The sequence below is a fragment of the Mobula birostris genome, chromosome 12, assembly GCF_030028105.1.
Source record: "Mobula birostris isolate sMobBir1 chromosome 12, sMobBir1.hap1, whole genome shotgun sequence".
NCBI classification, from domain to species: domain Eukaryota; kingdom Metazoa; phylum Chordata; class Chondrichthyes; order Myliobatiformes; family Myliobatidae; genus Mobula; species Mobula birostris.
Window position 1 is genome coordinate 114,309,162 of NC_092381.1, and position 14,049 is coordinate 114,323,210.

At 46.0% G+C, this 14,049-nt stretch overlaps 1 protein-coding gene across 3 annotated transcripts in view; it reads left to right on the forward strand.

Annotated features, from left to right (window-relative positions):
* The window catches only part of ccdc61 (coiled-coil domain containing 61), a 103,192-nt gene that overhangs the window by 5,526 nt on the left and 83,617 nt on the right, over nucleotides 1-14,049 (forward strand). For all 3 annotated transcript variants that reach the window (XM_072274526.1, XM_072274527.1, XM_072274525.1), the window contains exons 3-4: nucleotides 2,812-2,894; nucleotides 9,670-9,830. In XM_072274526.1, the coding sequence (XP_072130627.1) occupies nucleotides 2,812-2,894; nucleotides 9,670-9,830 (244 nt within the window). The remainder of the gene's footprint in view (nucleotides 1-2,811; nucleotides 2,895-9,669; nucleotides 9,831-14,049) is intronic.

Here is a 14,049-nt window from a genome sequence, read left to right on the forward strand (position 1 = left end):
GTTTTGCGTCAAAGACCAACACGGTCCGAGGATGTGCTGGGGGCAACCTGCAAGTGTCATTGTTCTTTCAGCATCAGCATAGCACGACCACAGCTTACTGACCGCAGTGCGGCCACAGCTTACTGACCGCAGCACGACCAGCGCGACCAGTGCGGCCACAGCTTACTGACCGCAGTGCGGCCACAGCTTACTGACCCGAACCCGTCTGTCTTTGAAATGTGGGAGGAAACCGGAGCACCTGGAGGAAACCCACATAGCACGACCACAGCTTACTGGCCGCAGCACAGCCATAGCTTACTGGCCGCAGCACAGCCATAGCTTACTGACCGCAGCGCGACCACGGCTTACTGACCGCAGCGCGACCACGGCTTACTGACCGCAGCGCGGCCACGGCTTACTGACCGCAGCGCGGCCACGGCTTACTGACCGCAGCGCGGCCACGGCTTACTGACCGCAGCGCGGCCACGGCTTACTGACCGCAGCGCGGCCACAGCTTACTGACAGCAGTGCGACCAGCACGACCACAGCGCGACCAGCGCGGCTACAGCTTACTGACCGCAGCGCGGCCACAGCTTACTGACCGCAGCGCGGCCACAGCTTACTGACAGCAGTGCGACCAGCACGACCACAGCGCGACCAGCGCGGCCACAGCTTACTGACCGCAGCGCGGCCACAGCTTACTGACCGCAGCGCGGCCACAGCTTACTGACCGCAGCGCGGCCACAGCTTACTGACCGCAGCGCGGCCACAGCTTACTGACCGCAGCGCGGCCACAGTTTACTGACCCCAGCACGGCCACAGCTTACTGACCGCAGCGCGACCAGCACGGCCACAGCTTACTGACCGCAGCGCGGCCACAGCTTACTGACCCCAGCGCGGCCACAGCTTACTGACCGCAGCGCGACCAGCGCGGCCACAGCTTACTGACCGCAGCGCGACCAGCGCGGCCACAGCTTACTGACCGCAGCGCGACCACAGCTTACTGACCGCAGTGTGGCCACAGCTTACTGACCCGAACCCGTCTGTCTTTGAAATGTGGGAGGGAACTGGAGCACCCGGAGGAACCCGCGCAGTCACAGGGAGAATGTTAAAAACTCCTTACAGACAGCGGCAGGAATGGAATCTTAATTCCTCGTGTTGTAAAGTATTTAGCTAATAGCTACATCACTGTGCTGCCCATATAAAACTGTATCAATGATTCAGTGGTTCCATTTAATATTGGAGAATGTATACAATCCGAAATCCTTGCTCTTCACAAACGTCCATGAAACAAAGAGAGGAAAAAAAAACAAAGTATGAGTAACAGAAAAAAATTGGAACCCAAAGTCCCTCCCCTCCCACGCACAAGCAGCAGCAAAGCATCAACTCTACCCCCCTCTTGCTCCAGTAAAAGCATCAAGCCCCCCCCACCACCCACCACGCAAGCAATAGCAAAGCCCCAGAGACCGTGATATAGAGTCCATCAAAAACTACTGTCCATCCCAACACTTCGGCATCTCGTACAGGCCCCCGTCACTACTGAGGGAGAAAAAGATACCTCTCCTGCCACAGTGGGGGGGGAGGCCAACATCTTGTTGTTTCGATGTTACAATCTGCTGCTTCACTTGTTTGATCCCCAGACCTCGATGACCAACAGATTCATGAGAGAGAGAGATAGATCGCTCCATCGCTGCAGTGCGGGGCCTTCTTTCAACAGCACCACACATCACCTGCTATCTCAATGCTTCAATCTCCCGTGACGCTTCAGTCAACGACACCAGCGAGGAATCAGCTTGTTAATGGGGCCACCCCCCCAAAGACGCACATCTTCCCGAAACACCAGGCCGCTTGGCGAGTTCCGAGAGTGAGAACCCACGGCCTGTGAAGAGCATAGTTTGAATGCACCTGTATTTCATGGGCTCCAACAGGACCCCAGCCACATTGAAAAGGAAAAGAAAAAGATATGAGATTTAAACTGTTTCGTGCATGAACTGGAAGATGTTACCCAGGTCCGCAAAAACCTCGGGTGCCATCTTTACTTCCTCCAACTCCACTTACCACAGAATGTGGCCTCTTGACTCATTAGATCAATGCCAACTGTTTTGACAAACAATCCAGTTTATCCAACTCAGCTGCTGACTTCCTCCTCCCCTGCAGTAGCTTCTCTGAACAGGACAGATGCCTGATGTATCTATCCTGTGGTACTTCAGCCCAAGTCCATCCTAGACCTGTACACTTCTAAATCTGAGGATGCTGTCTGTGTCACACCTGTACTTCTATTTCCTGTTCCTCTCAAATCATTGCTCTAGAGAACAGGATAACTATTATTGGGAAAGGCTGGTGGGATGGAGATACATCTCTACCAAAAAAGGTGTAAGGCTCTCCTTCCCTATGCTGTCGTTCAGGTCACCCTTGGGCAAGGTGTAATACCTGCTTAGTGCCCCCTTCTCCCCCCCCCTCCCCCCCCCCCGATCAGGGTCACGTGAAGCCATGGGAGCAGGTGGTAGATGGTCGTATGAGCAGCTGGTGCATCTCACAAGTCCTGGTTTAGCGCCCACTGACACCAGGCAGACAATCTCTGAAGAGTATTGATAATGGCTGGGGTTGCCTGTCTTGTAGAGATACTGTCCAGAAGAAGGCAATGGCAAACAACTTGTGTAAAAAAATTTATCAAGACCAATCATGGTCATGGAAAGACTGTGATTGACAATGTCACACGACACAGCACATAACGAACAAACCATTATTGGGAAAAGGGGGAGGAGGCTGAACCTTTTGTGGGACAAATTTACTACTATCTAACTGAAAGTCTGTCTTATTGCTCTGTCGCAGATATTGAGGATGTCACACACAAAACCGGGAATTTCAAACAGTTCTCCATTTTCTGCAACATGTTGGAGTCAGCCATCACAAAGGTAGACAAAACATCCATTGCTTCTCTGTCCTAAACTGGTGCCTGTTTCTAGAATTTTCTGTTTTTATTTCACTTTTTTACCAGTGTTTTTGCTTTCAAATCACAAAGATGCAATGAGCAAACCTGTACACACGAGGAAATCTGCAGATGCTAGAAATTCAAGCAACACACATTAAAGTTACTGGTGAACGCAGCAGGCCAGGCAGCATCTATAGGAAGAGATACAGTCGACGTTTCGGGCCAAGACCCTTCGTCAGGACCTCCTCCTAGAGATGCTGCCTGGTCTGCTGCGTTCTCCAGCAACTTTGATGAGCAAATCTGTACTCTTAACCTTTTTAAGGGAAAGAAATCAATAAGACATAGGAGCAGAATGAACCCATTTCGCCATTGGGTCTGCTCCACCATTCTGACGTGGCTGATTTATTATCCCTCTCATCCCCATTCTCCTGCCGTCTCCCCAAAACCTTTGATGTCCTGGCTAATCAAGAACCTATCAATCTCCACTTTATAAGTATACCTAATGACTTGGACTCCACAGCCATCTGTGGTGATGAATTCCACAGATTTACCACCTCTGGCTAAAGAAATTCCTCTTCATCTCTCTTCTAAAGGGATATCCTTCTATTCTGAAGCTGTGCCCTCTGGTCCTAGACTCTTCCCCCCTATAGGAAACATACTCTCCACATCCACTAGGTCTTTCAGTGTTCAGTAGGCTTTAATGAGATCTCCTCCCCCTTATTTTTCTGAATTTCAGTGAGTACAGACCCAGGGTCATTAAATGCTCTTCATATATTAACCCCTTCATTCCCATTATCATTCTGATAAACTTCCTCTCGGCCCTCTCCAATGTTAGCATATCCTTTCTTAGACATGGGGCCCAAAACTGCACCTTTCCATTCACTTTATCTTAGTCCTCCAAGATACGATACATATTAATTAAATCTCATATCAGCTTCTTCTGCTCGAAATAGAACAACCCCACCTGGCCGGTGTTTCTACAAAACAAAATATTTTAGTCCTGCCAACATCCTTACTTATTACACAGAAGGTGATTTGAGCCACTTCGTTTATATTGGCTCCTTACAGAGCAATTTCACTAGTCCCATTCTTGCTCTGCTTTTCCTGGGCTCTACTGAGAAAGAGCCCAAAATTTCTCACAGAAGTACAGTCAACTAAAATGCACTTAAAGTCAAAGAAAGAGTGATAGAACTTCATCCAATATTTTCATTCAGCTCTGTTTCTGAAACTCTGACAGCACGGTGTAGTGGTTAGCACAAACATAACGGGACTGATGACCCAGGTTCAGTTCCTGTTGCTGCCTGTAAGGAGTTGCTACATTCTCCCTGTGATCCCGTGGGTTTCCTCCAGGTGCTCCTGTTTCCTCCCACTGTCCAAAGACGGACCGGTTTATGGGTTAATTGGGTATTGTAAATTGTCCTGCGATTAGGCTAGGATTCAAAATTGGGGGATGTGGCTTCAAGGGCCGGAAGGGCCTATTCTGCTCTGTATCTCAATAAATAACTTGTGCCCATCAACTCCCATTTGATTCCTTTTTTTGCTACCTCACTGATCACCCAAAGAATAACATGCAGGCCAGTTAACCTACCAGCAAAGCTGTGGGACATGGGAGGAAACCAGAGCAGCTGGAGGAGACTTACTCAGTCACAAGGATAAAATCCACACACGTTGTTTTTGAGACCTGGATTAAACCCATGAAGAGCAGCTCTAATAGAAACATAGAAAACCTACAGCACAATACAGGCCCTTTGGCCCACAATGCTGTGCCGAACATGTACTTAGTTTAGAAATTACCTAGGGTTACCCATGGCCCTCTATTTTTCTAAGCTCCATGTACCCATCCAGGAGCCTCTTAAAAGACCGTATTGTATCCGCCTCCACCACAGTCACCAGCAGCCCATTCCACACACTCACCACTCTCTACATTAAAAAAAAAACTTACCCCTGACATCTCCTCTGTACCTACTTCCAAGCACCTTAAGACTGTGCCCTCTCGCGCTAGCCATTTCAGCCCTGGGAAAAAGCCTCTGACTATCCACACGATCAATGCCTCTCATCATCTTGTACACCTCTATCAGGTCACCTCTCATCCTCCGTTGCTCCAAGGAGAAAAGGCCGAGTTCACTCAACCTAAGGCATGCTGCCTAATCCAGGCAACATTCCTGTAAATCTTCCCTGTACTCTTTCTATAGTTTCCACATCCCTCCTGTAGATAGGTGACCAGAACTGAGCACAGTACTCCAAGTGGGGTCTGATCAGGGTGCTATACAGCTGTAGCATTACCTCTCTGCTCTTGAACTCAGCCCCTTGGTTGATGAAGACCAATGCACCGTACGTCTTCTTAACCACAGAGTCAACCTGCACAGCAGCTTTGAGTGTCCAATGGACTCGGACCCCAAGATCCCTCTGATCCTCCACACTGCCAAGAGTCTTACCATTAATACTATATTCTGCCATCATATTTGACCTACCAAAATGAACCATCTCACACTTATCTGGGTTGAACTTCTCCATCTGCCACTTCTCAGCACAGTTTTGCATCCTATCAATGTCCTGCTGTAACTTCTGCCAGCCCTCCACACTGTCCACAACACCCCCAACCTCTGTGTCATCAGCAAATTTACTAACCCATCCCTCCACTTCCTTATCCAGGTCATTTATAAAAATCACGAAGAGAAGAGGTCTCAGAACAGATCCCTGAGGCACACCACTGGTCACCAACCTTCATGCAGAATATGACCCGTCTACAACCACTCTTTGCCTTCTGTTGGCAAGCCAATTCTGGATCGATAAAGCAAGGTCCCCTTTGATCCCATGCCTCCTTACTTTCGCAATAAGCCTTGCATGGGGTACCTTATCAAATGCCTTGCTGAAAATCCAGGTACACTACATCTACTGCTCTGCCTTCATCAATGTGTTTAGTCACAACCTCAAAAAGTTCAATCAGTCTAGTAAGGCACGACCTGCCTTTGACAAAGCCATGGAGCCTTGGGATTCGCACCACCAGGTTCAGGAACAGTGACTACCCCTCAACCATCAGGCTCTTCAATAGAAGGGGTAACTACATTTGCCCCATTGTTGAAATGTTCCCACAGCCAATTATCTCACTTTCATGTTTTCGTTATTTATTTATATCTGCATAGTTTGTGATCTTCTGCACTCTGGTTGATCTTTCATTGATCCTGTTATAGTTACTATTCTAAAGATTTGCTGAGTATGCCTGCAGGAAAATGAATCTGTGGGTTGTATATGGTGATATATATTACTTTGATAATAAAATTGACTTTGAACTCTGAACTTTATGTATGGGGAAAACCTATGACCTCGGTTTCATTTGCATTTCCTCATCTCACCTTAAACCTGTGCTCTCTAGTTCTAGACTCCCATGTCACTGGAAAAAATTCAAAGGAATAGTTTGTTCTGTAGTTTCTTCCCAAATGAATTTCACATTCTATTTCCCCTTTCCATTTGCTAACTTTTTACCCACTCATCTAACTTACCAATACAGTCTATGAACTGTATCCTTCTCACAACTTCCCATTTATTTTTGTGGTATTTGCAAACTTGGTTTCTGTACATAACCTGTTGAAACAGTTTTGGTTTTATAAGTGATTCTGTGGGCTACCCCTTGTGTGGCAACCTCGTCACAGGTTGCCAAGCTGAAAAGGGCCCCTTATCGCTGCTCACTACTCCCCACTGATAGTCAGAATGTTTTCTCCAACAATTTGAGCTATTATTTCGTGACTTTTTGCAGGACACTTACTGAATGCTTCCTGGAAGTTCAAATGCAATACATTTGCTGGTCTTCTTCTCTATTTTGGTCAAAACTTCTGAAAGAAAAAACTTAAAAATAAATTTGTTAGACACAAACACAAGAATGCTGATGCTGAAAATCCAAACTGACACACACAAAATTCTGTCTGGCCTGCTGAGTTCCTCCAGCATTTATTGTGTGTTGTAGACACAATTTCCTCTTAATGAAGCTGACTGCTTTCCATTTATTTATTTGTTGAGCTAGTGCAGAGTAGGCCTTTCTGGGCCACACCGCCCAGCGACCCCCAATTTAACTCTAACCTAATCACGGGACAATTTACTTTGACCAATTAACCTACCAACTGGTACGTCTTTGGATTGTGGGAAGAAACCAGAGCACCCAGAGCAAACCCACTTGGTTACAGGGAGAACATACAAACTCCTTACAGGCAGTGGCGGGAATTGAACCGGCATTGCTGGCACTTTAAAGCGCTATGCTGCTGTGCCACGATTAATTTTTGAACAAAAGTGTTCCTGTAGTTGGGTTTCCTCAGCTCTACACGCTCGATCCTGATACAGGGTTTCAAACCAAAACATCAACAGTTCCTTCCCCCATCCTGCACAGACGCTGCTCAACCTGCCGTGTTCTTCCAGCAGGTTGTTTGTAGTTGCTATTACTTCCTTAACAATTGGTTCCAATATTCCTCATGGCACGGTAGCGAGGTGGCTAGCATAATTGCTTTACTCTGCAAGGATTTGTGCGTGCTCCCTGTGGCTGCAGGGGTTTCCCCCAGTAGCTCCGGTTTCTTCCCACAGTCCAAAGACATACAATTAAGAGTCGCAGAAAGCATGTTGGCACCGGAAGCGTGCCGACACTTGTGGGCCTGCCCCCAGCACAACCCTCAGACTGTATCAGTCGTTGACACAAAAGAAGGCATTTCACTGTATGATTTGATGTACATGTGACAAATAAAGCTCATCTTTAATCGTAAGACATAGGAGCAGAATTAGGTCATTCAGCCTATCGAGTCTTTTCCACCATTTCATCATGGCTAATCCGTTTCCGCTCAACCCCATTCTCCTGCCTTCTCCCTATATCCTTTCATGCCCTGACTAATCAAGGACCTATCAACCTCTGCCTGAAAACCACCCAAATTAACCTTTAGGGAATCCAAGACCCTTTGCACCTCTGATTTTTGAATTTTCTCCATCTGCATACTATCTGCCTTCTCTTTCCCCATTCTCCTAATCTGTCTAAGTCCTTCTGTAGTCTCTCTGCTTCCTCAACACTACCTGGTCCTCCACCTATTTTTGCGTTGTTTTCAAACTTGGCCACAAAGCCATCAATTGTGTTATCTAAATCATCGACAAATAACGTAAAAAGAAGTCCCAACACAGACCCCTGTGGAACACCACTGGTCACCGGCAGTCAACCAGAAAAAGTTCCCTTTATTACCACACTTTGCCTCCTGCCAATCAGCCAATGCCCTATCCATGTTAGAATCTTTCCTATAATACTATGGGCTGTTATCTTGTTTATCAGCCTCGTGTGCGGCACCTTGTCAAAGGCTTTCTGAAAATCCAAGTAAACAACATCCATTGACTTTTTGTCTATCCTGCTTGTTATTTCTTCAAAGAATTGCAACATATTTGTCAGGCAATAATTTCCCTTATGGAAACCATGCTGACTACAGCCTATTTTGTGATGTACTGCTGAGTTCCTTGTTATGTTTGTTCTTAATAAAGACAAACAGTGTGGTTAAAAATGCTAGCACATTTATTAGAAGTCATGGCTTTGAACATCTTTGTGAGCTTGGAGATTTCCCTTAAGGAAACCGTGTTATGTTTGTTCTTGATAAAAGACAAACTTAGCTTGGGTAAAAACTAACACATCTTTATTTGGGACTGTCCAGCAATGACTTCAGCTCGACCTGAGGGTGTGCAACCATTGAATTGCTGTTTGAAGCATTTCCAGTTACAGTATCAGTTAGTCATGACCAAATTTTTCTGACTCTCAGCTGAATCTCTCTTGGTGGATTCAGTGAACAACGGCAGCTTTAGGACACAATGTGCTCTCAGGCCAGCAGCTTCTCTCCGTTGGAACCTACCCTCTCTTTCTTTATTGCTCGTGGTACATTTACTCTCTGTGTTTAGCCCTCACACTGACTTCGGATGCTTGCTTGGTGTACACAAAATTCATATATATAAGGTAGTAGCTCCTGTTGTCCGTGCATACAGGAAATTGCTGTTTGGAACCTCATCCTTAATAATTGACTCCGACATCTTGGCAACTACTGAGGTCAGACTAACTGGTGGCCTATACTTTCCTTTCTTCTTTACTGAATTTAATCTTTATTTCTCCACCAATAAATGTTAGTCTAATTATCCCTTTTTGTTTGTTTCCATCCCTTTTTAAAATGGGAAACAGCACTTGTAAAAATACTGCACAGAGACCGGCCCTTTACCAACCAATGACACAGATCCTACATTAGTGCCATTCTCCTGATGTTCTGTCAGCTCCCATCGCAATCTACCACATACCCATACACTAGGGGTATGGCTGTGCGTGCTTCCTCCCGCTGCCCAAAGACGTGCGGGTCGATGGGTTAATGGCCTGGGGAAGTTTAAATTAGGCAGTTAACCCATACACTAGGAGTATGGCTGTGCATGCTTCCTCCCACTGCCCAAAGACATGCGGATTGATGGGTTAACGGCCTGGGGAAGGTTGAATTGGGTAGTTAACCCATTGACCCGCATGTCTTTAACTGACCAGGGAAGTTTGAATTAGGCCGTTAACCCATCGACCCATATGTCTTTGGGCAGTGGGAGGGAACACACACAACCATATGGAGAACGTGCAAACTCCATGGAGAAAGCAGCAGAGGTCAGGATCAAACCCAGGTCTCTGGTGTTGCATCAGTGTGTAATTTGTGAAATCTGAACTCAGGTGCCTGCTGCAGGTTGGGATGGTATTCGCACTGATTTTGGGCTTTATCTTCCTTCAGAGTAGTGAATCGGTGACCCTTGATCTGCTGACTTACTCTGACCTAGAGCTGCTAAGAAACCGCAAAACAGGAGTTGGAATGAGGCAAGTGCCACCACCCAAATCAGGGACGCTCAACAGTAAACGCTACCTTATCCTCATCTACTCCGTAGAGTTTGACAGGTAAGTTGGAAGAACCTCAGCAGAATTTTTCATTCAAGTTGCATGCCGCCTTCAGCTGACTGAAACCAACTGATTAAAATATGTTCACAGGCGATCGTTATGGGGAAACCAGTGAAAATCTCCAAAATCACGCCAGACCAACCTTCCCCTTCACCTGATCTCATGTATCACCTTCCAGCTATCCTCCTTCCCCTCCCTCACCATCTTATTCTGCTTCTTCTCCCTTTCTTTCCAGCCCTGCTAAAGGGCCTTGGCTGAAATGTTGACTGTTTATTCTCCTCTACAGATGCTGCCTGACTTGAGTTCCTGCAGCAGTTTGTGTGTTGCAGGCATATTATGTGTCTTCATCATCACCTTTGGCCCTTGGCATCCAGTGGAGCGTAGGCCATCGATGACCTCCCATCTCCATTGTCTTCTGAACTCGATGGTATAGTTGGAGTTGATCAATGTTTCTTTAATCCATTGTATCCACTGTACAGGGGATTGGCCTATACAGCTTCACCAGAGCCTCATGGCTGGTCTTGCCTGTTTCCACCTCTCACAATGGGGATGTAGGATTGAACTTGAAGGCAATTATATGTGTGCACAAATTAACAGACTTGAAAAATGCAACGTGACCTAGATTTTGTATGCGTTGCGTAAGGAATAAAGATTAGCTTTATTTGTCACATACACATCGAAACATACAGTAAAATGTGTCGTTTTGCATCAAAGGCCAGCACAGTCCGAGGACGTGCTGGGGGCAGTCCGCAGGTGTCACCATGCTTCTGGCACCAACGTAGCATGCCCACAACTCACGATCCCTAATCCTAACAGTACAGTTTTAGAATGTGGGAGGAAACTGGAGCACCCAGAGGAAACCCATGTGGTCACGGGCAGAAAGTAGAAACTCCTTGTAGACAATGGCAACTATCGAACCCTCATCAGTAATTGCTGGCGCTAACCACTATACTGCCGTACCAATATATCCTTAATTATGTCATGCAGTTAAATTTTTTGTCAGAAGCAGTTGTAAAAGTATCTGATACTTTATAACAGGGGTTCCCAACCATACCATTAAGCGTTGAACTGTTATTCTGCCTAGTCCCATTGACCCAGCATCTGGATCATCGCCCTCCACTCCCCTCCCAAACATATACTTATACAAACTTCTCTTGAATGTTGCAGTTGAACCCACATCCACCTCTTCTGCTGGCAGCTCGTTCCACACTCTCACCACCCTCTGTGAGTGAACATGTTCCACCTTAGATTCTCTTTAAATATTTTACCTTTCACCTTCAACTTATTCAAAGTTCAAAGTACATTCATTATCAAAGTATGTATACCATGAGATCCTTCTTCTGACCTCTAGTTCAGCAGCAACTCTGAATTAACTTGATTAGATCCAGCACTATATTGGAAATTAGTTATCAGGATGCCAGAAAAATCTGGTAGAGCAGCCTTAGTGTCCTACAGGTCTTCTTCAAAGACTTTTTAATGTGCAGCAATTGGTTAGTAACTTATCACTGATTCAAGCCTATCTAAAGTCCCTCATTAAAGGCTTTCCCAGAAGTGTTCTCAATATTAAGAATCTTAAACTGTACAAATGCAAGATTCGGCAGATGCTGGAAATCCAAAGCAACCCACACAAAATGCTGGAGGAACTCAGCTGGTCAGGCAGCATCTACGGAAAAGAGTTAACAGTGGACGTTTCTGGCCGAGACCCTTCTTCAGGACTGGAAAGGCAGGGGGGAGTAGTCAGAGTAAGAAGGTGGGGGGAGGGGAGGGGAGGGGAGGAAGAAGTACAAGGTGGCAGGTGATAGGTGAAACCCAGAGAGAGGGGAAGTGGAGTGAAGTAAAGAACTGGGAAGTTGATTGGTGAAAGAGATAGAGGGCTGGAGAAGAGGGAATCTGATAGGAGAGGCCAGGAGACTGTGGAAGAAAGGGAAGGAGAGGAACACCAGGGGGAGGTGACGGGCAAGTAAGACATGAATGGGGAATGGTGAAGGGGGAGGAATTTTTTTTTTACCAGAAAGAGAAATCAATGTTCATGCTGTCAGGTTGGAGGCCACTCAGACAGAATATAAGGTGTTGCTCCTCCAACCTGAATGTGGCCTCATCCTGGCAGTAGAGGAGGCCGTAGATTGCTTCAACCACTCTGACCAGTCAAAGCAGGAAAGTCTGTGTGGAACTAAAAAGAATAGGGTGAAGTTACGGTTATTGAGCTGACTTGACATTTATAATTTGGGTGATCATTTTGAGTGATTTCAAGTACAGGTGTGCTCAGCTTAACGTCCATTTCGACAACGTCCGATCGCATATACGTCCGTAGTCCCGATTGGAGAACGTGACGTAGCGGATGTAACCAATCTCGTGTATCGCACGTCTCTTGAATGTAGTAGAGTTATCTCTCTGTTTAATTTTCTTCTGAAAATATTACCGTAAAGTGCATCATGGCTTCCAGACGCAGGTTATTCGACCTGAAACTGTTTCAGTAGAACACTATGAGGAAGCTGAGAACAGGGACGTGGATGATCCTGATCATCTTTGATAAATTGTGTGTGATACAGCCGAAGGAAGTGTTTGCATAAAAGTTTAAAAAGGAAAAAAATTAAAAAGGTTAAAATGAAATAAAAAAAATTATAGTGTATGTGTGTATTATAGTGTACAGAATACAGTTTTAGAGTAAGTTCTCGGCTATTTAGTCAATACAGGTACACTACAGTACTCCATATAGGTTTGCTAAGTATATAATATGGTGTTCGCACAACGTCCAATTCACGTAACGTCGGTTTCACAGAATGTATTGTGGACGTTAAGTGACGCATACCTGTATTTACTGCCCCCTCTACTCAGTCACGGCACGGAAAATAATCTCCTTTCATTAAATTAGGAAAATGTATTAGAAACTGTAAATCACAATCACAGCAAAATGCCGATGTTGGAAATCCAGAGCAGCCCACACAAAATTTTGGAGGAACTCGGTAGGTCAGGCAGAATATCTGGAAAGGAACAAACAGTCAACATTTCAGGCTGAGACCCTTCTTCAGGAGTGAGAGGGAAGAGGGAAGGGGGAAGATGCCAAAATAAAAAGTGGGGGGAGGGCAAGTAGACTGAAGGTGATAGGTGAAGCCACGTGGGTGGGAAAGGTAATTGGCTGGAGAGGAAAGAATGATAGGAGAGGAGAGTGGACAATAGGAGGAAGAGAAGGAGGTGGGGACCCGGGGGAAGTAAAAGGCTGGTGAGGAGAAGTGAAAGGTCATAGTGGGGAATAGAGGAAGAGGAGGGGAATTTGTTCATTGGAAGGAGAAGTCAATATTCATGACATCAGGTTGGAGGTTACCCAGATGGAATACTTGTTGCTTCTCCACTCAGTGAAGCGATCCCCCAATTTATGTTGGGTCTCATCGATGCAGAGGAGGCCAGGAGAAACTGTATCAATCTTCCTACTTTAATATACATCAGGGGTTCTCAATCTGGCATCCATGGATCCCTCAGTTAATGGTGGGGGTCCACGGCATTAAAAAATTGTTGGAGAAATCTTGGTCTACATAAAATTTGTAACCAGTTGAAGGCTGAGCAAAGTAATCGTTTTGTTGGATTACATAGGTACATCTCAGAAATCTTGCCTGTCAGTTTATCTGTTGTGTAAACTTACAATTTTAGCACAACGCTCTTACAGCTCGGGGCATCCTGGAGTTCAGAGTTCAGTCATGGCACTGTCTGTAAGGAGTTTGTATGTTTTATCCCATAACCCCATCGTTTCCTCCTGGTGCTCTGGTTTCCTTCCACATTCCAAAGACGTAGCAGTTAGTAGGTTAATTGGTCATTGTAACTTGGGCCGGTGTTAAATAGGTGGGTTGCTGGGCAGTGCGGCTCATCGGACCGGAAGGCCCTGTTCCATGCTGTATCTCCAAATAAGTAAACGCAATTTTGTATGATTCATAATGGGAGGCTACACCCACAAAATGCTGGAGGAACTCAGCGGGTCAGACAGCATCTGTGGAAAAGAGTAAATAGCCGTCGTTTCGGGCTGAGACCCTTCTTCAGGTATTTACTTTCCTAATGTGCTTTTAAAGCATTAACCGAAAGTTCCAGAAGAAAGCCGACTATTGTCTTGTAGGTGAATCGTAGATATTTCCAAGAGGACCACAAACTTATCGACGGTTTTGGAGGCTTGCATGTCTCAATGACCTGGAGAGCTATGTCGGCTGGAGTCAGGGCATTATGCTTTGGCTCT